The 26227-nt window shown below is 46.1% G+C and overlaps 1 protein-coding gene across 1 annotated transcript in view; it reads left to right on the top strand.

The window, feature by feature from the left end:
- ADAM12 (ADAM metallopeptidase domain 12) overlaps positions 1-19550 on the top strand; it is a 336316-nt gene extending 316766 nt beyond the window's left edge. The window contains exons 22-23 of the mRNA XM_052660834.1: positions 14562-14692; positions 19490-19550. Of these exons, the coding sequence (XP_052516794.1) occupies positions 14562-14692; positions 19490-19550 (192 nt within the window). The remainder of the gene's footprint in view (positions 1-14561; positions 14693-19489) is intronic.
- The last annotated feature ends 6677 nt before the right edge of the window (positions 19551-26227 follow it).

The raw sequence follows: 26227 nt of genomic DNA, 5'->3' as shown, positions 1-26227 counted from the left end.
CACGAGGGAAGGGGGCTCTGAGAGGCCCTGGGCAAGCCAGAGACTCCAGAAGAAGTAACATCTGACACGGAGTTTTATGTTTTCCTTTTCTGCCTGCCAATTCCCTTCCATCCTGAAACTTCAGCGCAGGGCGCAGACCACTGCAGCCTGGTGTGGGTCTCGGGTTGGTCGGCAGATGAGGGAGAGGCTGCGGTTAGACCAGGGGCACATGTTCGGGGGAGAGGACGGCTCCCTGCAGGCTCAATCCTGAGCTGCCAGGAGAGGATCCAGCCTGGAGGAGCCCGGGGGGGAGGCAGTGGGCACAGCCCCCTGACACAGACGGCACCCAGGGACCCTGAGAGAGCTCTGGGCATGGGTGGAGTGTGGTACCATCACCCAAGAGAGGGTCTCAAGTCACTAAAGATGGATTTAAAAAAACAGGTGTGGTTCGAGAGACTAGGGGGTGTGCGACACTTGGGCGATTGTCTGACCTGCCAAACCCCCCGTGCGCCCAAATGCGTTCCCCGCTGAGACAAGGAACAGGTTTGGGGGGCAATCTCTGGAGTTTCATTAGATTTCTAGGATGTAGCAAACTGAAATCCTTTATGCACTTAATTATGACTAATAGGCTTAATTCACTCATCCAGAGTTTAAATAAGAGCACGTTCAATGTCACATCTAAGAAATAGATTTCTCCACTCACAGAATTATATCTAGAGAAGTCTGTGCTAAGTAGATCGAAATGCAATTTTCTGCTGTCAGACTGCAGTGTGCCATGATTCTACTGGGAGTATAAGTGGCACCTTCAATCCATAGACGGGCCATCCTTCAAACGAGTAAAAACCTCATGAAAGCATCACTTAGCACTTATCTGTAACTTTTTTAAGGTTTGCTCCATAAAACAGCATTTGAACTGTACATGCTGATGTGTGACCCTACTTGGATTGTTTTATTTTTTTAAGCCCTTCATTTCCTGGGAAAAGTTAGGAAGTGGTTTTCCTCCGTAGAATCTTATCAGTGAGTAATGCTACTGACCTGACTGGCTAAAGTTGTTTTTCCAGTTAGATTAGCTTCTTTACCAGAACAATAGGAAAAAAGAAGAAAAGCAACTGGACCTATCTCTTAGATTGATTTTTGCTGAATTCAGGTCCTTTCTTGAGACAGCAGATGGGCTTATGAGAATATCTGCCAACCCTGTTTCTGGCACGTTTCTGTGCTGCAGAAATTCCAGCAAAGGCAGGATTAATTCCTATTCTTAGTCTTATAACCGAATGGTCTATAGTTGTATGTGTGTGTATGCCTGTTTGAGTTATTACCCTAAGTGTTTTAGGATAAGGAGCGTCTCGGTTGTGTTTTGAGTTGTTAAGAAACAGCAAGCATGTGTTGAGTGCCAGTTATGTGGCTAGTGGCCCCAGGCTAAGTGCTTTGCAGGCATTTCTAACCACCTGGAGGGGTCTAGGAGGCAGACACCACCAATACCCCATTTCACAGAGGAGGGAACACGGCAGAGGAGGGAACGCGGCAAAGTGAAAGTGAAGTCGCTCAGTTGTGTCCGACTCTTCACGGCCCCATGGACTGTAGCCTACCAGGCTCACCCATCCATGGGATTTTCCAGGCAAGAGTACTGGAATGGGTTGCCATTTCCTTCTCCAGGGGGGATCTTCCTGACCCAGCTATCGAAGCCAGGGCTCCTGCATTGCAGACAGACGCTTTACCCTCTGAGCCATCAGGGAAGTTCACGGCAACATGAGGCCAAATAGCAAGACCCCCAGAGGCGGAGATCAGGGCTGCAGACTTAACATGGCTGCACAAGCAGGTGGGTACAGAGGGGGCAGAAGGAAGAAACGGCAGGAAGACAGTGATGGCGAGCAAGTCTTAGATCACCGGCTGCCTCGGCGATCTTTAAACCGTTTTCCCCATTTTTGTGATGGGGTAGGATGGGGGAACCTCGCATCCTGCAAAGCCTCATACAGTAACAGGAGAGGCTTGCATTTCTCTCCACTTTTGCTTATGACAGTATCATGCTCCAGCCATTTGTCTTGACTGGTCTTAGAACCAGCCCTTGGTCAGAAACATAGCAGCAGTTGTGTTGCATTCCAGATACTCATGGCATCTTTTTTCTAATGTATTTTTAATTGAAGGATAATTGCTTTACAACATTGGTTTCATTTCTGCCATACAGCAACGTGAATCAGCCAGAGGTGTACATACGTCCCCTCCCTCTTGAACCTCGCTCCCCCCTCCCACCCTTTCCCACCCTTCTAGGTGGTCGCAGAGCCCCGGATTGAGTTCTCTGAGTCATGTGGCAGGTTCCCACTGGCCATCTACTTGACATATGGCAGTGTAGATGCTTCCGTGCCACCCTCTCCATTCGCCTCACCCTCTCTTTCCTCCCCCCGACCACCCGTTTCCATAAGCCTGTTCTCTATGTCTGCCCTCCATTCCTGCCCTGCAGATAGGTTCATCAGTACCGTCTCTCTAGATTCCATGTGAAAAATCCTGCATGCATTGTTTGTAGAGGTGAGATTTTCAGTTCAGTGTTTCTGACATTTCTCCTCCACCCCTTATCTGTGTCTGTAGAACATACAATGCACTGTATTTTGTAAAACAAGCCTGCCCGATATTGTACATCTCTTCTAAGATGGTAGAGCAATCAGACTCGATGTAAGTAGTGTCAGAGGGAAATGGGGACAGCTATTCCAAAGAGCCCTCCCTCCCCCAACCCACACAAAGAGTGATGAACAATTAACATGGGCTGTTACTTATAAGCAATAACTATTCACTCATAAAGGATACAAATGGGAGCAAAGCTAATTTAGACCATGATTTCAGAGCCATGAGGTCCTGGCCAGTCCCTCTGAGGTTGAGCCCAAACTTGCAGAGTTGTCTGCCACAGAACGAATTCACATCTGAATTTATTTGAATGAGGACTTGCACCATTCTGATCTGTGTGGGCATCTGATACTTAAACCAGCCCTCACAGAGGTTGCAAGCCTGATGATCTAGACCCTTGCTTGTCAGAAATGCCAGTACATACTGAGAAAAGGAAATCTATGCGTCAGGATATACTCCCAAGGAAGGGAGGTGAAATACGAGAAAACTGATCGTTATAAAAACCTGTATTATGCAAGCCTAAAGCTGGGGAGGGTCCTCTGTGTCTTCTCTCTGCTTCTCAGATTTCATCCTTTTACCCAGATGTCCACCCAAGACCCCCCTCCTCCCGAGCCTTCCTGCAGTCCTCCCAGGGGTCTCCTCACTCACCCGCTGCCTCAGTCCGGAGTTACCTGGGCACCTGGCCTGCTCCATTTCAGAAGGCTGCTGCTGCTGCTGCTAAGTCGTTTCAGTCATGTCCGACTCCGTGTGACCCCATAGCTGGCAGCAGGAGACTGTTATTCCTTTCAAGGCACACCTGAGCCCTTGCGCACACCGTGAACACAGTAGACGTGTAGGAAGCACACTGAACTAGGTGAATTCTCAGTAGTAAATAGTAAGCCTTGTCATGGGATCGCACACTCCCTCGGGGCCCACCCGACCAGTGAGCTATAGGTGAGTAAAGATCTTAGGCACTTCATCCGGTTAATCCAAAGTAGAGCTACTGCCCAGCTAGAGCAAAAGACTCTTAAATCGTAGCTACCAAGGTTTGGGACTCCTGCTCGCTTCTGCCTACCCAGTAACTTCCAGGAATTTCAGCTAAAATATTTGGGGTTTCATATCATCTACTGAGGCTTCCCAGGTGGCACTAGTGGAAAAGAATCGCCGATCAGGGCAGGAGATGCAAGAGACATGGGTTTGAGCCCTGGGGCGGAAAGGTCCCCTGGAGGAGGAAATGGCAACCCACTCCAGCGTTCTTGCCTGGAGAATCCCGTGGACAGAGGAGCCTGGTGGGCTGCAGTCCGTGGGGCTGCAAAGAGTCAGGCATGACTGAGTGACTCAGCACAGCACATCACGCACTAATACTCACAAGACAAACACATCTGATGAAGGTGGAAGCACCTTCATCTCCCTGGAGAGAAATGACTTCAGAGGGAAGCCATTCAAGTGATTACAGTATTCAAAGGAGTGTTTGTTTTCTACTCACTTCTATTACTGTAAACACCCAAATTGTACATGAAAAAAAAATGGATGCCTGGCACTGCCTTTATATTGTAATGGCAATGGATGCCTGTAGCTAAAAATTCCAACAGTTGTAAAGGGTTATTTGGAAAGTAATCCCCCTCCCACCTCTATCACCAGGCTCACTTCCCAAAAGCAGTCATTAACACTAGGTTTTTGTAAAATGTAATTTAGAATACAGTGAAAAGTCTCTTCCACCTGTCTCTCTCTGCAGAGTGAGAGGTTATGGAAAAGTTGGAAATTTTCAAACACTTGAAATTAAAAGGTACAGTGAAGCCTCTCTACCCATCCCCCATCTTCAGCAACCATCACCTTGCTATCGCTCTTATTTCAAACCTTGGATCCTAATCTTGAAATGAAATGGCAGCACACCTGGTGCTTCTTCCCACTTTGGTTATTCCAGATCGACCGAATCCTTTTCACTGGCTGTGTAGTATTTCCTGGTAGGACCGCACTGTAAGTTTTTAACCTGTCCTTTACTGATGGCCACATGGGTGGTTTCATCATTTGATACTTCGAACAGGCATATTCTTGCCCAGTCACCTTGAGCCCATGTTTGACAATGGATGTGGGACAAATTTCGGGGAGCACAATTGCAGATCAAAGGCCACATGCATTAGAAACTTGATAGATAATTGCTGATCAAAGGCCATATGCATTTAGAAACTTGGTAGATGAGGCAGAAATGCCTCTAAATGATGCATCCCTATTTCTGTTCCCCAAGTCTTCATTAATGCAGGGCGTGCAGAGATGTTTCTTATCTTTGCCAATATGATAGGTTGAAACAAAAACTACATGTCTTTCTTCCTATGTATGAGATGGGGGACCCTTTAACAGGTTTAAAATCCATTTGTTTTTTCCCTTTTTCGTAAACTGCTTTGTCACCTTTTTTTGCCACTTTTTGTTAAAAAGGTTTATCTACCCAATGATTACAAACGTGTTTTTCTATTTCAAGTAGCTTCATGATCTTTTTTTCACATTTAAGTATTTGATCCATCTGCTAGTGTATAAAATGAAGTAGGAATCCAGCTTTATTTTTCTAGATAACCTCCTGACTAATCCTTAGCACTGTTCATTGTGTTTGTGTATTTATCTGCCCTTTATTGGCTTATCTTTTCTATACTAGATTTATCTGGCTCCTCCTCCATTCTTCGTTGCTGTTTAGTCTCTAAGTCTTGTCCGACTCTTTGCGACCCCATGGACTGCAGCAAACCAGGCTTTCCTGTCCTTCACCATCTCCCAGAGTTTGCTCAAACCCATGTCCATTGAGTTGGTCATGCCATCCAACCATCTCATCCTCTGCCACCCCCTTCTCCTCCTGCCTTCAATATTTCCCAGCATCAGGTTCTTTTCCAGTAAGTCAGGTCTTCACATCAGGTAGCCAAAGTATTAGAGCTTCAGCATCAGTTCTTCCAAGGAACATTCAGGGTTGATTTCCTTTAGGATTAACTGCTTTGATCTCCCTGCTGTCAGGGGGACTCTCAAGAGTCTCCTCCAGCACAACAAGTTGAAAGCATCAATTCTTTGGTGCTCAACCTTCTTTATGGTCCAGCTCTCACATTCCCCTCCACCACTCTCAGAGAACCAGCCCTAGATTTTATATATAATTTTCCTTTTACTGCCATTAGACCACAGAAACATTACTTTCATCTCCCCTCTACAAATTCGAGATAATATCTCTCTCATTGGACTTAGTGATAATTAAATGAAAACATATAACTTTATTAGGATATCTGTAATGTCTCTGCTAAATGATAGTAACTTTTATTCTACTTTTTATTCTGCTCTTATCTTTATCACTTCCATTCTTCTTTTGTACTTAGCTTTTCTCTAACTTCTTAGGTTATTATTTCACTTATATTCATATTTGATTACATAGCATGTAAATCTAGAAGTTACCCAAACACTGCTTTATCTGTGCCTGTTCTCATTTTTGTGTTTACCATGTTTATAATTTTAAAAGAGTCTATGTTTTCTCTTTTGTTTTCTCCTTTGGCCCAAATATTGAAATTTATTCTGCTGTTGCTAATATTTTAAATAGATTTTCCTACTGTCTAAAAGCAGAGTGTTTCTATGAAACCTTTCATAAGCCAAAATGGCATAAAGTAAAGAAGCGATTACCCTAGGACACAGCTTGTTAAGGGATGCAAATCAGATAAAGCACAGATGCTCACCAACAGGGTTCAGAGCTCTGGCGGGCATGCTGAGTGTCATTCCTGGGGCAGGAGCTTGGTGGTGCCACCCCCTCTGCTCAATAGCTGTTGCCCCCACAATGCTGAAAGCTGACTATTTGCCTTCTTGTGCGTGAAAGCAAAGATCCTCTTCAGATTTCTGTCGGTTAGTGAAAACAGGTACTAATGTAGGTCTTTCATAAAAGTGAGGGTCAAGCAAATATATAAATGTAAAAATGATCCAAAATTCACCCATATTTATACTACATAGAAATAACCATTGTTACCTGTTTCTCTAGGTATACAACTATTTAACTTTCAGATATATCCATATATTTCTTTATTAGAAAAGGAAAAATTAAATAGTATAGACTGCTTCAGCCCGCTCCAGATACAAGCTCTGGCCTACGTTTGGTGTTGATTTTCTATGTGTATGTGCATGCTAAGTCACTTCAGTCATGTCTGACTCTTTGGGACTCCATGGACTGCAGCCCACCAGGCCCTTCTGTCCATGGGATTCACCAGACAAGAATAACTGGAGTGGGTTGCCATGCCCTCCTCCAGTACTGTTCATATATTTTTATGTAAGTAGGTATCCATGAATAATATATATGATTAGTATTTGTTTTTCAGTTTATATAAATGGTATCAAAAAATAAGCGTAACAAAATATGTACTTATCTGTGTTTTTCTTTTTGTTTCTGGATGTTCTCTTTGGTTCTTACTCAGCTATGAGGCTTGTCTTTTATTTTTCATAATAAGAATGTTTGCTCCAATAATTTCAAAATCCAAAATCTTTGGGTGTGTTACTGCTGAGGTTTTATCCTTCCCTCTCTCTCTTTCTCATGATTCCCTGCTTCCTGGTCATTTCCTGTGAGCTTACTTCACTGGAAAGTTCTCTGGGAGCTCTTGCAGGTCTAGGACGAAGGCTGTTCCCCTCAGAGAGGGTGAATTTGTGTCTGTCAGGTGGCCAGGGCAGCACCCGCTTGAGGCCCAGTGAAATGACTCAGGGCTTACTGAGCCACCCAGGTGATGCACGATGTGACGTCAGCTTCTGGTCCAAAAGGGCAGTTTGTGGTTGGTTACAGGTCGGTCTGCCGAGCACCAAGGGAACTGTCCCTGCAGTCTGCTAGGGATGGACAGTGATAAGTGTTGATTTCTGGAAGATTCTTACCCTGAGGTATAGTCTTCTCCAGAGCCCAGTTTAATCAAGGAGAGATCAGAAAGAGAACTGGGATGGGTGCTGACCTTTAACCCCTGCATCCCTCACCTTAAAAGGGGATCAGAACCAAACCCCAGGTTTCCCTAACTGGGCAAATACCTATAGCTCCAGTGTACTACTTAGCCCTTTGGGCTTCTCCTTTCGCTTAGATGCTGGCCTGATAACATCTGACTATCTTGTAGCTCTTGATACTTTTAAGAAAAAAAAATTAAATATATTCTATCCAACAATTTTAGAGAGAAGATAGGTCAAAATAACCCAGCCCATCGTGCATCTAGAAACGGATGATCCACCTCATAACTTTGGTTAGTTCTGTAATGTCTATCTTACAGAACTGTCTGTATTACAGCGTGTAACATCTACTTTCTGTTCTGTAGGCATAATTCCCACAATTTTGTTAACCTGAGGTCTACACTGAAGTGATTTAGCACTCAATCTTTTTGCCACTGAGCCATCCTTTTCCTGTCTGGCTGAAGTCCGTTCTGTTGGACTTTCAGAATTTCTTCTAGAAGAACTCAGAACACATTTTCTCTGAATTTTTGCATGTTCAAAGACATCTGGGTGTTGCTTTACTTCTTCAATGATGTTTTAGGCATAAAATTAATGGATCACACTTTCCTTCCTTGAAACTCTTCTATGCATGCTTCCTCTATCTGCTCTGAAGAAATCAGAAGCTGGCTTATCTTTTTTTCCTCGTGAGGGACATGATTCTGTATCCTTGAAAGTCCAGTAGCTTTAAAGAGTTGTATCTTATTTCTGATGTTGTTGTTGTTATTGTTCAGTTGCTCAGTCATGCCTGACTCTTTGTTACCCTATGGACTGCAGCACGCCAGGCTTCCTTGTCCTTTACTATCTCCTGGAGTTTGTTCAAACTCATGTCCACTGAATCAGTGATGCCATCCAACCATCTCACCCTCTATCGCCCTCTTCTCCTCCTGCCCTCAAGCTTTCCCAGCATCAGCCTTTTCCAACGAGTCAGCTCTTCGCATCAGGTGGCCACAGTATTGGAGCTTCAGCTTCAGCACCAGTCCTTCCAATGAATATTCAGGGTTGATCTCCTTTAGGATGGACTGGTTTGGTCTCCTTGCTGTCCAAGGGTCTCTCAAGGGTCTTCTCTAACACTACAGTTCAAAAGCATCAATTCTTCAGCACTCAGACTTCTTGATGGTCCAATTCTCACATACATGACTACTGGAAAAACCATAGCTTTGACTATATGGGCATTTGTTGGCAAAGTAATGTCTCTACTTTTTAATATGCTGTCTAGGTCCATCATAGCTTTTCTTCCAAGGAACTTTTCTTTTAATTTCATGGCTGAAGTCACCATCTGCAGTGATTTTGGCGCCCAGCCGAATAAAGTCTGTCACTGTGATGAGTCTCATGCACTTCCCCAGGGAAACAGTGTACACTTTCCAGGACTTGACTCTTTCAGAAAAGTTTTTGTGCGTTAATGGTGAGTATCTTTTCTCTCTGTACTATTTGCTCAGATCACTTTGCTGCCATTCTTTGTCCTTTACCCTTGACCTTTTCCTCCTTTGCCTCGGCTGGACCCCGGTAGCCTTGACTGTGTTTAGTGCATCCAGGTCCTTGGTTTGCGTTGTTGCTTTAGTTTTCCCTTCCCTGTTTCTCCTAACTTTTGCCAGCTCCTTTTTTTGTTTCTTTACACACATACGCATTTTTGCCAGCGGGTTCTTCGCTGGCCCTTTGTTTATTGTGGTTCCTTCCTTCCTTCTTTCAGTAGTTTTGATTAGTGTGTCTGAATTCCTCTTTAAAGGAAAGGAGGGCTTCCTGGGAGGAAGGACCAGTTGCAGGCCAGTTGGGGGAAGGGCCAGGTTAGAGCTCAGGACCAGCTCTTACATTGCCCACCTCCTAGGGCACCACGCGTACTGCAGGCTTTGAGGGATGGTGGTGGTTTGGCCTCCTCTGCTCCAGCAGAGACCCCGGCAGGACCCTCCCCTGCTCTGCGCGTGCACAGATGGCTGAGCTTGTCTGCTGTGCCTTCAGCCCTGACCCGCGTGTCAATTGCTCACTCCGTGTCTCATCCTTGGCAGGCAGGGTGGGTGCTCTTCCAGGTTCTCCCTTTCATGGGCTCTTCCCAGCCCAGCCTGCGGCACACTTTGCATCCTTTTCTCAAATATTCAGCTCTCCCAGAAGTGGAAAAAAGAAAGTGCATTTTCTTTACTGTCTTCAGGTGGTTTTAGAAGGAAAGAAGTAAGGACCTCTTCCAGCTAGGTGCAAACATGTTCTTACAAGGACGCCTGCCTCTTCCGAATAAAGAGTAAAAAAGAAGTCAAGGCATTTCCCCGGGAACCAGTTATCCCTGTTGTTATCAGGAAGCATCCATTCCTGCAGGGCCAGGGATGCGCCAGATGGTGAGCAGGATCCATGCTGCTCTAGCCCCAGCTCAGCCCTGCACAAGCTCACTGGGACCTCTGTGGCATCTCTGGCATTTTCCTGCGATAACATCCGGTCTTCCTGGGGGGATCCCCTCTGGAGAAGCAGGATGCACTTCCTCTTGCTGATCATGCAGACGGAGATAACAGTTGAGAATTCTCTATGATGGTCAAGGCAAAGGGCTATATTTGGATCTAAAAATTTATTCTCATCCCTCTAAAAATTATTTGAAATATGTGACTATTGCTAAGACATGAGCAGAAAATGGAGAAATGAGAACACTATTTTTTTGGTAATTTTATTTATTTATTTTGGGTTGCACTGGGCCTTTGCTGCTTTGTGAGCTTTGCTCTAGTTGCAGCAAGCGAGGGGGCTCCTCTCTAGCTGTGGGGTGTGGGCTTCTCATCGTCGTGACCTCTCCCGTTGTGAAACACGGGCTCCAGGGTGAGTGGGCTTCAGCAGTTGTGCACTAGGGCACAGTAGTTGCAGCTCCCGGACTCTAGAGCACAGACTCAGTAGTTTTTGGTGCGCGGACCCAGCTGCTCCGTGGCACGCGGGATCTTCCCAGACCAGGGATCGAACCCAAGTCTCCCGCATTGGCGGGTGGATTCTTTACCACTGAGCCACCAGGGAAGCCCGAGACCACTCTATTTAATAACCGATCATGGTTTTTCTCCGGTACCTAGGGGTTAAAGAGAAAGGGGCATCTGAACTTGTTTCCTTTTTAAAAATGAAAGTCAGTCTAAAGAAATGTCTGTTGAGTGTGGAGTTTATGTTCACTGAGGCCTGGAGTCATTCCTCTGCTCCGTCCTGACGGCCCTTTGTGGCCAGGTTGGATTGGACTTCCTCGGGAAAGCCCAGGTCCAGGTTTTGCAAAGGCAGCCTGAAAAATGATGCCTCAGAGGGAGTGCGGAAGCTGCGCCCCTCTCTCCAAGGTCAGAGCAAGGGCGGCAGGGGCTTCTGCCCAGATGATTTGGGCTCCAGGTCTGATCCGTGAGAAGCGAGGACCCCTCATCCTTGACTAACTACTGTTCCATGAAGCCAGTTTGTCCCAGTTGGGCCTGGTGGGAATCTGGCATCTTACCTAGGTGGCTACCTGTTTCATGTTTCCATAGAAACCTGTCCTGGGTGTGGCAGGAGGGAAGCAGATTGGTATTTCTGCTGAGCCCAGGTTTGAATCAGAACTTTCAATCAACATTTCAACTCTTTGGGCTTTTATCACAACAGTGACTGTATAATTTGTCCTCTAAACCAGGAAACAATGGAAACAGTGTCAGACTTTATTTTGGGGGGCTCTAAAATCACTGCAGATGGTGATTGCAGCCATGAAATTAAAAGACGCTTACTCCTTGGAAAGTTATGACCAACCTAGATAGCATATTAGAAAGCAGAGACATTACTTTGCCAACAAAGGTCCGTCTAGTCAAGGCTACGGTTTTTCCAGTGGTCACGTATGGATGTGAGAGTAGGACTGTGAAGAAAGCTGAGCGCCGAAGAATTGATGCTTTTGAACTGTGGTGTTGGAGAAGACTCTTGAGAGTCCCTTGGACTGCAAGGAGATCCAACCAGTCCATCCTAAAGGAGACAAGTCCTGGGTGTTCTTTAGAAGGACTGATGCTAAGGCTGAAACTCCAATACTTTGGCCACCTCATGCAAAGAGGTGACTCATTGGAAAAGACCCTGATGCTGGGAGGGATTGGGGGCAGGAGGAGAAGGGGACAACAGAGGATGAGATGGCTGGATGGCATCACCGACTCGATAGACATGAGTTTGAGTGAACTCCAGGAGTCGGTGATGGGCAGGGAGGCCTGGCATACTGTGATTCATGGGGTAACAAAGAGTCGGACACGAACTGAACTGAACTGAACTGAGCGACTGAACTGAACTGAAACCAGGACACATTAGAGAGACTGTGATTAATAAATTCAACAGTACCATAAATTGGGCATGTCCCAGGCAAACCAGAATGAATGGCCCACCTAATTACCTCCTAGGCTTCCATGATAAATCCAAATATATTGTGATACATTGTAACATACATCTCACATTCTCTCCAGCCTTGCAGTAAAAACCTGACGTTATCTTTACTAGCAAGACTAGATACTTATTCATATTTAGTGGCAAAACTAGTCATCATTTGGTCATGAATTATTTAATCTTCAAAGTCTTTCAAGTTTATGGGTGCATGCATTCCATTTTTACGGTGCCCACTAATATCTCACTCATAGTTTTCTGCCATCTTACAGGAAACGGAACTTGATTTAGTGCCATGGTTTATCACCCAGAGTGAGTCTGTTGGGAGGCTTATGACGCTTTTATTAATTTCTTTTTCTTGGAGTATAGTCGCTTTGCAATGCTGTGTCCGTTTCTGCTGTGCAGCAAAGGGAATCAGCTGTACATATACGTATATCCAGTCTTTTTTCAATTTCCTTTCCATTTAGATCTCCACAGAGCTCTGGGTCCCCTGCGCTCTACAGTAGTTCATCTGTTATTTATTTCATATATAGTTGTGTGTGTGCGTGGCAATCCCAGTACGATTAGGGTGCTTTTAAGTGGTTCCATTCACTCCTTCAATAATAGTAGCTTATTGGTCACTGTGTGCCAGGCTCTGTGCTAAGAGGTTAATAGATCGTCTCTCACTTAACCCTTGCATCACCTTCTCTGTACAACGTGGAGAGGTGGCGTAACTCAAGTGTCCTCTCAGAGTGCATCGGCGCGGAGCCTGGTCAGATACGCAGACAGCGTGACCTCAGCGCTTGTGCTTGTTGTAGGTCTGTTTCCCAGGTGAAGGGTGTGTTCTCTCTTACATTCTGCAGGCTGTTAGTGTTTCCTTAACTGAGCACTCATGTGGAAATGTCCCTTGACAGTCTGTCCCTGTTCAGTGACTCCCTCCTCTCCCATTTTGTCCCTTGTCTCAACTTGGCATATTTTCCATGCAGCTGTGGTTGACAAACTTCTGTGGTATTATAGCTTCCTTTGCTTTACAAAGTGAAAGTGAAACCCGCTCAGTCGTGTCCGGCTCTTTGCAATCCCATGGACTATACAGTCCATGGAATTCTCCAGGCCAGGATACTGGAGTGGGTTGCCATGCCCTTCTCCAGGGGATCTTCCCAACCCAGGGATTGAACCCAGGTCTCCCGCCTTGCAGGCAGATTCTTTACCAGCTGAGCCATAAGGGGATAACATTAAATGGGGGAGGAGGACTATATTGTCACATTCTTTGAGCTCTGACTGCCATGGAGATGTAATCAGTGGGATGAGTACCATGAGAAAGTCAACTCAAATGTTCTTAAATCATCTTGGGTGGTCCTGGATGTATGGAGTACTGAGTGCTATCACAGGGGGTGAGGCCATCTGTTTATTAGTATGTCCTGTCTTCCTTGAGTTCCTGGCACCCTTTCCTGCACACTTTCTGTGCACGAGCAAGTGTTTCTAGGCCCCAAGGCCCAGAGCAGGTGCTGTCTTGATGCCTGGGTTCACCCTGGGCTCAAAACAGTGCTATCAATGCTCCCTGACTTCCCACCATGGCTCCAATGAACCCTCCCGTCACAGTAACCAAGAAAGGAACCCCAGGAGCACAGGTGCCTTTTAATCATTGTTATCCACATTCTGGGAGTTTCCCATGCATGATGTAGTTCTCATAACAATGCTATGAGATGGGTCTTTGTTTTCTCCCACTTTACACCCGGAGAAACTGAGGTTCAGAGAAGTCCAGAGACTTGCACAAGTCCCAGAATGTTGGTCTTTGCATAAAACCCAGAGCAGAAACTCTAAGTTCATGCTCTGCCCACCCTCTACTGCCGGCTCCCTCACTGGCCTCTGGTGGACATGGATTTTCCTCCTGGGTGTCATTTTCCAGGCGTGTTGGTGACTCTGAACGAATCCTTAGCAAGTATTTCAGTAGAAGAACGGAAGTGCATTTTATGGGGAGCAGCATGACTGACGCCATGTTGGCGGGAGAGGGTGGCCCCGTCCCTGTCTGGTTCACCCACAACTGAACCGGTTCTGTTAGAGGGTTCCGGCAAATCTGAAGAAACGAGTGTGTTCCTTGAAAAGATTTTCACCAGCTTCTCCTGTTGGGCCTTTCTAAAGTGAAAAGAAGCCTGAAAAGCACAGGGGAAAGTTGACATCCTCTGGGTAACAGTGGACCAGAGACGCCAGCAACTCTACATCCAAGGTCGGTCAGCAATGTGGCATCTAAAGACTCGTCTTTGAGTGTCTGTAACTAAATGATGGTGGTTTGTGGTTTAGTCGCTAAGTCATGTCCGACTCTTGTGACCCCATGGACTGTAGCCTACCAGGCTCCTCTGTCCATGGGATTTTTTAGGCAAGAATACTGGAGTGGGTTGCCATTTCCTTCTCCAAGGGATCTTCCTGACCCAGAAATCGAACGTGGGTCTCTTGCACTGCAGGCAGATTCTTTACTGGCTGAGCCATGATGCTGTGGATAAATCTTTAACACAGCACGCGCACACACGCACGCACACACACACCACCACACCTGTACGGTGAGGGGACTGTAGTCAGAAAGTTTAAAGGAAGTGAAACTCATGCTGTGTAGCAATGTAACCGCCCTCCTCTCCCTAGCCCACTCTCCAGGGGACTCTCATGGCTTCTGAAGTCAGTGTCTTGTCCGAGTACACAGAGATGGTGATCATGCCTCACCTTCTGGTTTATTGCAGGGAACTCGTAAGCCAAGCCCCCCTCAGAAGCCGCTGCCTGCAGACCCTTTGAGCAAGACGGCTCGCCTGGCCAGCGCCTCAGCCAGGTCCCCGGGACGGCAGGAGTCTGTGCTCTGCCTGGCGCCTATCAGGTTGGTGACGCACCCGCTTCCCTCTCTTCCTCCCCGAAACCATGTGCGCCAGCTGCACGGGCCACGCTTCTCAAGCCACTGGAGGACACGGGAGTGTGGTGCCGACTGTGTGCCCTGCACTCCCCACCCCTGGGAGCAGCGTAAGACAGATGCAAGGGCAGATCTTGAAGCAGCTTGGAGCTATAGAATTGGTCGCTCTTGGCAGTGATCTCAGCCTACCCCTGAGATCAGCTCAAGATCGAGTAGAACAGATCCTTCAGAGCAGTGGCTGATGCTCTGGGCCAGGCCACAGCCAGCCGCCAAGCAGTTGCGATATTGGAACAGCAGGACACCTGTCTCCAAAAATATGACTGGGACTGTGACAGCTTCTCCTCAGTCCCTGGGATCCCGAGAAACGAGGTGAGGTTGGAGGGCCAGGGATGAAAGGAGGGGAGTGGAAGAAGTTAGGCTGAAGAAACTGCTGGGCAAGGTTAAGCGGGAGCTTCCCACTCAACCGGCAAAAGGAATCGCCTTTGCGGACTGAGTGGCTGCTGGGGGTCATCCACTCTGCCCTCCCCCAGGGGACTAGGCCCAATCCTGACTTGGGCAGGGAGGTTTAACCCAGCGGTGTGCTGGAGCCAGCTCCCGTTGGTTTGCAAGAACTATTAAATTTCCAGGAATTTAGCCAGCTAGGTGTTAAGCCTGGGCCTTCTTTTAAATTACGTAAACTGGAAATGATGCCAGTTATATTAAAAACAAAAGTAATAAATGCTCAGAGCCCCAAACTTCCATTTTTTTTTAAACTACATTTCACTGCCACCCACTCTCTTGAGGTCACCTACATCGGTCGTTTCTATGTGATGGGAACACCACACCCTGGCCACGACACAGCTCTTCCATGCTCAGCCATGTCCTGTTGGGAGCGTGAGTTATTTATACCGTGGAAATCGACAAGCACCACAGATCCGGGGCCTCTGACTTCCCCCGCCATGGCGGGTAGTTAAACATTTACCAGCTCACAGATGGGTTAAACCCTCAGCCAAAACACATGCGCCCCCTTGGCAGAGAGCTCACTTTGTGAGCAAGGTAGGGGTGCTGGCCAGGCCCTGGGTTCAATAATTCAGCATCTCCAAGGGGAAGGCATGCGTTCGTGAGTTTATTCCAGCTCTCGGGGAAAAATGTTTGGCCTGTGAAAGATCTGTGTAATAAATCTCAGAGATAAAGCTGGTCAGAGGGTCGGGACAGTGGTTTGAATCCCAGCTCTACAAATACAGAAACACTGCAGAGCATCCTAATTATTTCACTGTGGTTTGTACACTGATCTTGAAGTTATTTTTCTAGTTTTCAAAGGAAAAAAAAACATGGGCAGGAAGGTGGGGAAGGCCCTCTTTCATCTTACTGAAGTTTAGTTGGTTTTCAGTGCTGTGTTCTTTTCTACCGTACCGCCAAGTGATTCAGTTATACCTGTACATTCTTTTTCTTACTCTTTTCCATTAGCGTTTATCACAGGATAGTGGATACAGTTCCCTGCGCTGTACGGGAGGACCTCGCCGTTTATCCAGTCTATACTTGGTAGTTGGCATCTGCTGACCCCAAACTCCCACTCTGTCCTTCCCCTCCTCCCTCCCCTTTGGAAACCCCAAGTCTGTCGTCTTCGTCGCTGCCTCTGTTCTGTAGGTAAGCTCATTCGTGTCATATCTCGGATGCCACACAGAAGGGATAGAGGTCATATGATATTCGCCTTTCTCTGTCTGACTTCCTTCACTTAATGTGATAGTCTCTGGGTCCATCCATGTGGCTGCAAAGAATATTTCATTCTCTTTTTATAGCTGAGAAATATTCCATTATATATAAATTATACATACCACATAGAAAGGCCTTTTTTTTTTTTGCTCTTCTCCTGAGGGAGTGGTGTTTTCTTTTTTTTTTAATTTTATTAGAGTATCAGTTCGGTTCAGTCGCTCAGTCATATCAGACTCCTTGCGACCCCATGAACTGCAGCATGCCAGGCCTCCCTGTCCATCACCAACTCCCAGAGTTTACCCAAACTCATGTCTATTGAGTCAGTGATGCCATCCAACCATCCTCTGTCGTCCCCTTCTCCTCCTGCCCTCAATCTTTCCCAGCATCAAGGTCTTTTCAAGTGTCAGTTCTTCGCATCAGGTGGCCAAAGTATTGGAGTTTCAGCTTCCAGTGAACACCCAGGACTGATCTCCTTTAGGATGGACTGGTTAGATCTCCTTGCAGTCCAAGAGAATCTCAAGAGTCTTCTCCAACACCACAGTTTAAAAGCATCAATTCTTCAGCGCTCAGCCTTCTTTATAGTCCAACTCTCACATCCATACATGACTACTGGAAAAATCATAGCCTTGACTAGATGGACCTTTGTTGACAAAGTAATGTCTCTGCTTTTTAATATGCTGTCTAGGTTGATCATAACTTTCCTTCCAAGGAGTAAGCGTCTTTTAATTTCATGGCTGCAGTCACTGTCTGCAGTGATTTTGGAGCCCAGAAAAATAAAGTCAGCCACTGTTTCCCCATCTACTTGCCATGAAGTGATGGGACTGGATGCCATGATCTTCGTTTTCTGAATGTTGAGCTTTAAGCCAACTCTCTAGCTCTCCTCTTTCACTTTCATCAAGAGGCTTTTTAGTTCCTCTTCACGTTCTGCCATAAGGGTGGTGTCATCTGCATATCTGAGGTTATTGATATTTCTCCCGGCAATCTTAATTCCAGCGTTTCTCATGATGTACTCTTCATATAAGTTAAATAAGCAGGGTGACAATATACAGCCTTGACATACTCCTTTTCCTATTTGGAGCCAGTCTGTTGTTCCATGCCCGGTTCTAACTGCTGCTTCCTGACCTGCATACAGGTCTCTCTTATTAGAGTATACTTGGTGTACAGTGTGGTGTTAATTTCAGGTACACAGCATGGTGATTCAGTTATACATATATATATTCATTCTTTTTTGGATTCTTTTCCTGTATAGGTCATTACAGAATATTCAGGCAGGTTCCCTGTGCTATATACAGTAGGTCCTTGCTACAGTAGGTTGTCTGTTTTATATACAGTGATGTTAATACCAAGCTCCTAATTTATCCCCCCCCACACACACACACATCCCTTGAGAAAAACCTAAGTTCGTTTTCAAATCGTTTTGTAAATAAGTTCATTTATATCATTTTTTAAGTTAGATTCCACATATGAGTGATATTTTTCTTTGTCTTACTTTATGTCTGAGCACTATTCCACTGTATATATGTACCATATCTTTATCCGTTCCTATGTCGATGGACATTTAGGTTGCTTCTTGGCTATTGTAAATAGCACCGCAGTGAACACTGGGGTGCGTGTATCTTCCTGAATTACTGTTATCTCCAGATGTGGGATTTCTGGGTCACATGGTAATCCTACCTTCAGTTTTCTGAGGGACTGTCATACTGGGTTCTACAGGGGCTGCCCTAGTTCACATTCCCACTCACAGTGTAGGAGCGTTCCCTTTTCTTCACACCTTCTCCAGCACTTATTGTTTACAGACCTATTGATTTTTAATTGGAGGATAATTGCTTTACAATGCTGTGTTCGTTTCTGCCATACCTCAGCATGAATCAGCCCCGATGGGTATACATGTGTCCCATTCCTCTTAAACCTCTCTCTCACCTCCCACTCCATCCTACCTCCCCCGCTTCTAGATGGCTTAGACTTTTCGATGACCGCCATTCTGACAGGTGTGAGGTGGGCTACCTCATGGTCCTTTTGATTTGCATTTCTCTGATAATTAGTGATGTCGAGCATCTTTCGTGGGCTTTTTGGCCACCTGTGTGTCTTCTGTGAGCTTCCCTGGTGGCTCAGAAGGTAAAGCATCTGCCTGCAATGCAGGAGGCCCGGGTTCAATCCCTGGGTCGGGAAGATCCCCTGGAGAAGGAAATGGCAACCCACTCCAGTCCTCTTGCCTGGAAAATCCCATGGACGGAGGAGCCTGGTGGGCTACAGTCCATGGGGTCGCAAAGAGTCGGACACGACTGAGCGACTTCTTTGCAGAAATATGTATTTAGATCCTCTGGGGAAGGCCCTCTCTTAAATGATCTCAGGCAGCTGCCTGTCTTACCTCTGCCAGTTGATGACACCAATGCGAGCTGGTTCTGTCTCCACCTAGAAGGATAACACTCTGTCTGTTCATCTCTGAGGGATCCCACGTGCCCAGCTTCACTCCCCATCCTCTGCAGCCACCTCAGGACAGTCGCTGCTGGGCACGCTGTGGCTGGTGGAAGACAGGATACACAGGCAGTGCAGATAGACCCTGGGTTATGCAGTCAGTACCCCCAACATGTCCACTATCTCAGTCATTCTCTATGTTGACTTACTGAAATACTGCTTCTCTGGACATGGTGGGTTAAATGAAATATGACTAAAATTATTTAGTCTTTTTTTTTTTTCATACAAGTGCTAGAAAATTTAAAGTTGCATGTGAGATTCACCTTTGTGGCTTGCACTGTTCTGCTTCATGGCATTCTTCTCGAATCACCTTGTGGATGGACAGGAGGGGCAGCTTTGAAAAGGGTCATAAACAGCTGAAGATGCTGCAGCCCTCAGCAAGGTCCTTTCTGAATCTGCCACCCCTGCTGCTGGCAAGAGCCACTGGTCTCCAGCACCTGAGCTGGGGTGGGGTGGGGTGGGGGGGCAGAGGTGAGATCTGACCCTGGAAGCCCATCACAGCACAGGAAACGGTATCTCCAACCCAGGCATCAAAGGTTGGCAGAAATCGCTGGCAGGGCCTCTGACCACAGTTTTGTTTTCTCCTCTCTCTTCCTCCAGACCTGCTCCGAAACAGCCCCATCCAGTGCCCAGACCCGCCCCCATCGCCTATGCTAAGTGAGAAGCAAGCCGACACCTTTGTTCAACAGTGAAGACACAAGTTTGCACTATCTCTCAACTCCAGCTGGAGGTTTTTTTTTTTTTGTACCAACGTTTAGAATTTTTTAATTTTTCAAACACCATGATTTGAAAGAACTTTGAGCTACTGCCGTCGGTGCTGTGCTGTGCTATGGTGCTCTGTATACTTACTTGCTCAGGTACTTGTAAATTATTAATTTATGCAGAATGCCTTTTACAGTGCAGTGCGCTGTAGTGGGCTTTTTTTAAAAAAAAAGAAAAACCCATCACTGAGTTTTCCATGGAAGGAAGGCTTGTTGTGCTTTTAATAGTTTAGTGAACTTGAAATACCGTGCTCTTTGGGACTCTGGACAGGATGTTATTTCTGATGGAGGCTTCATGAAGAGGGCAGTTGCCCAGCTTACCCATGGCAGTGGTTCTGGTACCAGACACCAAACGAGAGACCCCAGGTAGAAGGCCTGCTCTGAGGCCAGAGCCTGGCTTCAGGTCCAGGCTGGGCTGGGCCTCCAGGGATATTCTGGACACTGTCACAGATGACGGGCTGGCCCACCAGGGTTATCCCTGGAAGCTCCAGGGATCGCAGGGAAGGACCTGGCTTCTAGCCAGGGGGCTCCGGAGAGAGCCTGGATCCTGGAGAGGAATTTTAAGGTGTGGCCACTGTAGGAGACAGACTTGGAACATGAGGCCAGGCAGACACTTGACCTTGAGCTCACCAGCCATGAGCACATTTGGAGAGCAGGCTGAGAAGTTTGCTTTATAGAAACACCAAGAACTTCTTTTCCTGGCTGCCCTTTGTGGAGTGCTGGCATCAGCGCCTTATTTAGATTGGGAAAGCTGGTGTTTCTACAAGACAGCTACTGCCTGAGCCCTGCAAACCTCCGTCTTCCTGTGCTGTTTGGAGCTGAACAAATTACCACCTTGTGTTCTTGACTGTAACACAATGATACTGTGTTCCGACAGACAGATGAGGCTTTCCACGGGAGCATAACTATTTTCAGATGTGAACCCATAACCAGATCTAGTGAATCAATTCTGGAGATAAAAATCTCCTTTTATTGCAAGGTTCAGCTTATTAAAAATTAGGCAGAATCCATGTGCTTGCAAAAACTGCAGCCAAATGGAAAGCTGTGTTCACTGGGACAGTTGCGGTCTGCTGTCTTTGTTAGGATAAGTTGGACAAAGAACCCTAAGTTACTAGTAAGTTCTCTGTGGGGCATCTTGTTTTCCCACCTTGGCTACAGGAATCTTTCAGAGATGCTTTTAGCATAAAGTCTGGATCTGTTTCTTGAGCTGTTACAATTTACCTGTTGAGCGTCAAAGTCCTCACATTCACGCTCAATATTCATGAAATGCAGTCTTGAGCAGCAGACTCTTCGGATGTCAGACTGGGGAGCCATTTTCACAAGGAGATCTTGAAGATGCCTGTACCTAATGGCATGAAAATTACAAAATTACTCAGACAAGGTCAAATGCCATTATGCCTGCCTTCTAGTGGGGTCCTATGTGGCTAGTTTTCACATTAGAAGGCAATTGACAACGGTTCCATAATCCACTCTGTTTTGTGATAAAGCTTCATCTGGGGTCATTTCCATGGTTTTTCTATGCCTTGAAGCAGAAAGACAAAACGTACCAAGAGTCTTGGTTTGCCTTCAGGAAAACAAGAGTGCATTTAACTCTGAGTTCCCACCGTATCTAGGCAACATAGCATTCAGGATCATGGATAAACTCAATAAATCCATGTCACACACACACAAAGGGAACACGACTCTAATACATTCCAACTCTTATAGCATGCAATTTGTTCATTATGCAATTATTAGTTTCTTAAAACTATAAAGCCATGTTAGAAAATATTACTGCTGATGAGTATTTACAGAATTACTGTAACTAGCATTATATCTGGTAATTGTATTAAGGCCAAAAACATATTCTATGGGAAAGTTTACAGCATTTTTATGGTGCATTAGGTGGGTATTATTTTTATAGACACCCAAATCCTTGGATCTGGCATTGTAGCCCCTTCTGCTAGTGCAGGGAAGAGGGTGTGAACTTTTTTTGTCTGTCCTTAACTAGAATTCCTGTGCTTCTATTTCAGAGAACCAGGAATAGTTTGGTATTAAAAGAGGTTAACGCTGTGATCCTACATGTCATCATCAGTAGCCACTCGGCCACAGCTGATGACACATTTTTCTCTCTACATACGAAGTGCATTTATAGAGCCGTGCAGTTCATTTCTGGAAAAGAACATATTTAAACCTGACACCCCCGTACAGTACACAGGAAATGTTATTCAAGGAACAGTACTTCCAAATGCAGTATTTAGCAAATGAAGCATATTCAGCAATAACTTTCATTTTAATATGACTTAGGAACCAAGAGCCAGTTTGCTTGGGGGAGGGGAAGAGGTATTTCTCCCCCTTTTTATATCCTCCTAGATGATAGAAATGAAAATGAATACTTATATTTCAATGACCGTCTATTTTTAATATTTTTTTAAGATTGTATGGGCATGAATACTAGAGTTGATGTGGGTTTAGGTGGCCTAGGCTGAGAGTCCGCACGCCTCGACGCAGAGTCGGCCCCTAAGGGTAGTCACTCTCCTTCCGTCTTACTAGAGTTGCAGGTCACACGGCCCCACTTGACTGGGAAGTACATGGCTAACCCTCCAGGCATTCTACTGAAAAGCTGATTTCCTGAAATTTTGTGTAACCGTGTACTTTTCCTGACACATGGACTCAGATGTGTAGCAACCGAGAGAAACAGCGCGTAATATTTTCCATTGTCAAACTGTGCATCCAGAGACTGCCCTTCCTCATGTGAACTCTCCAGCTTACAATGTGGGATGACATCACAGAGATCACAAGAGCAGCAAATTAAACTACACGAGGATAAGTACTCCCAACTAGTCTCAAAGGGGACCCTTTTTATGCCTTCTTAACTGTATTAGGAATTCTCAGGCTGAAACCAGAGGCCATTGTTCCCTGGCAAATCAGTACAACATATCCATATCTCCTCTGAAAGAAAAACAGCTCAGACCCTGCTCTGTGGCAGACTCTTCCTACGAGACTGTGATCTCCCGTGGTGCTCAACAGAGCCTGGTACTGGGCCAACTCGAATGCTCAAGCGTCTTCCTGCCATCTCTCAACTGCTGTTTACAAGCATTCTGAGCCACTGAGAACCCCAACAACCAGGAGGGCGCCATACCTGGGCAACAGCCTGACCCCCCCTGCCAGGCTCTCGGTGTGAAACTTATTGAAGACTCTTGCCCTGGAGGGCTCCCCGAGGTGTTTGGGGAGCAGAAAGCCCTAGGGCGGGCCGACTCAACCTGGAGATCCTTCTTCACTGTTAGGACCCCAAGCAAACACAAGTCACCCCGGTAAACGTCACACCCAGAAGTCTCTGCAGGGCCAGTGCTGGCCCCCATGGGGGACCCGGGCTGTGGATCCACCCCACACAATGGCTGGCTGGCGGGAGCCTGAGGTGTGCCACCTCATCTCCCCAGGACTCGAGAGAGAGGGCCGTGAACACATCTGGACATAGGCAGCCTCGGCTAGCACCTATCATCAGACCCAAGTTCCTTCCCCAGCCCTAACCCAGTCTCTGACACATCTCTGCAGTTTGGTGGCTGCCCTGCAAGTCCACCCAAAGCCCAGCCTTCTCCAGGGCCACAGCTGGGAGCAACCCTGCCCACTCCCCACTCCCCCAACCCGCCACCCCAGCAGGGAATCCAAAAGCATCCTCCCCCACCAGGCACCCCCCACCTAAAGACTTACTCTAATTAAAAGGGAGAGTTGGCCATAGGAACTCAGTTTGCCTGTTATGACCGAAAGTCTCTCGACTCACTCTCCATCCCTTTCTTTTAAACCTGTTTGAAAACTCTGATGGTCATATGAGTAACAACAAGCTAAAGAAAAGCCTGAGAACCATTTCTGTGCAGCGATGCTTCCAAATCCACTGACCTGCACAGGAATGGACCGTCTCTCTGCATTTCATAAAGCAAACCCCCCTCTTTTCTTTGGGGACACCAGTGGCAGAGCCCAGCCAGTAAGAGCCTGATCCATATGAGACACCAGGAGGAGAAACCCTGCATATAAAACTGTCATAATAGCCAACAATCGATCGTGATAGCTGGAAGAGTTAATACACAAAGGAATGTTCGGTACTCTGTAACCAACCCTGATTTTTCCACCTCCTCTTCAGAAGTCATTACCTGTGATACTCCTTCCAAGAGATAATTTTTTTTAGCCCTCAATTTAGCACATTTTAAGTCCAGACAAAAGGAAAAAAATCTCATGTGATCATTTTAGTTTTGCAAAGAAGTGGACTGTTACCTATGGTTATGGCCTGTAAGCAAGTACTTAAGTGGGAAGGACAGTGAGAGAAAAAAAAAACAAAAACATCGAACTAGAAAGAGAAAATCCCTTAAGAGTCCATGGAGGGCGAGCAACGTCAGAGTTCGCTGCTCTTGTGTACCCTCTGTCAGGTCAAGTGGGGAGGTGTGAAGGGAAGTGCGCTGTTTGAACGTGTGTGCTTCAGAACTCTCTAAAACCTGGCTACAGGCTATGCAGCACAGTACAAAGTTACAGCTACTAAACCAGTACGTTCATTTTTATAGTGCTTCGTCCATGTATCATGCTTTGGTTTGCTAATCTTTTTTTTTTCACTTACCTTTTTATGTTACAGTCTGTTACCTTCGTACACGTTTCTCATGTCGGGGGGTCTACAGGTAACACAACTTGCTATTTCCATAGAAAAAAAAAGTCATTGTTACGAATATTATATCCAATAAATGGTATACAGGTCAATATAAAGAGGCGTCCCATTCATTACTGAGATTTTCACCAAAGTAGGGGCGGGGGGGCTCTCAAGTTGGAGAATGTATCTGTATTCTCATCCATGTATAGATGCACGAAATGTGGAAGAATCTAACAGGGGCATCCCTGGTGGCTCAGCAGTAAAGAATCTGCCTGTCAGCTCAGGAGACCCTGGGTTCAATCCCAGGGTCGGGAAGACCCCTTGGAGAAGGCTATGGCAACCCACTCCAGTATTCTTGCCTGGGAAATCCCACAGACAGAGGAGCCTGGCGGATTACAGTCCGTGGGATCAAAAACGAGTCAGACACGACTTAGCAACTAAACAGCAAGAACCTTAAGAAGGGTGGTGAGCTGGAGGATCAGGAGATGAGTGCTGCAATCCACATGAGCGCATCAGGGGTGGGATGAGGAGGGAAGATGTCTGTACGCCTTTTCACACACACACTAGGGGTATGCTGTGCTGTGGTCACTCAGGTGTGTCTGACTCTTTGCGACCCCATGGACTGTAGCCCACCAGGCTCTCCTGTCCACGGGGATTCTCCAGGCCAGAATACTGGAGTGAGTTGCCATGCCCTATCTCCAGGAGATCTTCCCAGCCCAGGGATCGAACCCAGGCCTCCTGCATTGCAGGTGGATTCTTTACCATCTGAGCCACCAAGAAAGCCCAGGAATACTGGAGTGGGTAGCCTATCCCTTCTCCAGTTACCAGCTGAACTACCAGGGAAGCCCATACTAGAGGTGGGGGGGACCTAATAGTTTTTCTAAACAATGTGATATATAACTTACCAAAATAAAGTTTTAAAACTCACCTTATTTATAGAAGAGATAAATTCAGAAAGCAAGCAAGCAGGACTAGAAATATTTACACAGAAGAGTAAAAAATCTAAGTGCAAAGGGAACCTATTACAATTTTTTAAAATAGCCTCCAATTTCATAAAGAACTTCATTAAGAAAACAAATTTACAGGATGATGACAAAGGTCCTCATTTTTCCCACCTTACACCCATGACAAAGCAAGTAACAAAGTATGTACATAGAAGGTCTCAGACATAGCTAATAATGTAGATCAATTTATATATATATATGTCAAATAGGATACTTCAGACACACAGAATATGCATGCACCTTTCCAAATGCCTCTGGAAAAATTACATAATTTTGTATATCAATGCATGAAGTAAAACTCAGATCTAAAATGTTCAAATTCTGAAGATTATAATGCGCCGAAGGTAGAAAAACTGTGTCCTAGAAATGCACTGATTCTTGAGTCAAAGGGGAATAGCAGATTATGTAGCGGACCGCGAATGGGACCGACTGCGACAGCGCACTCTGCAGCCGTGTTTCTCAGACTCCCTGGAGTACAGGCACCCGCCTGCGATGCTTTTGATGATCCACCGCTCATGGCCGTTCCTGGGACAGTCAGTCCAGAGGGCATTCCAGTTCAGAAATGAAAAGTATAAATTAATTGGGGAAAACAAAACTAATAACAGCACGGGTTCTTCCTCGGGAATATTCAAAACACAAGCTAAACCTCCGTCTAGTCTCACGAAGGAAAAAGATTAAAAAGCACGCACACACAGCACGTGAGCACATAGAACCCGGAAGCCCACTGTACCCGACGAGATCATCTCAGGAATATAAGGATGGTTCAGTATGTTAAAATCTAGTGATCCAAGTCAGCAAATGGAGAGCATGTTGGGAAATATGATTAGCAGAGATGCTAAAAAATACTTGATAAAATTCAACACCCATTCCTGAATTTAAAGGAAAGGCAAGACAAGGAGAGAAGGAAAGGAAGGAAGAAGGTGTGAATCAAGTAAGATTGGAAACCGCAGGACTTGAGAGG

Source organism: Budorcas taxicolor, chromosome 23 (assembly GCF_023091745.1).
Source record: "Budorcas taxicolor isolate Tak-1 chromosome 23, Takin1.1, whole genome shotgun sequence".
Lineage (NCBI taxonomy): Eukaryota > Metazoa > Chordata > Mammalia > Artiodactyla > Bovidae > Budorcas > Budorcas taxicolor.
Note: the sequence above shows the minus strand (reverse complement) of the source record. Positions and strands in the feature narration are given on the sequence as shown.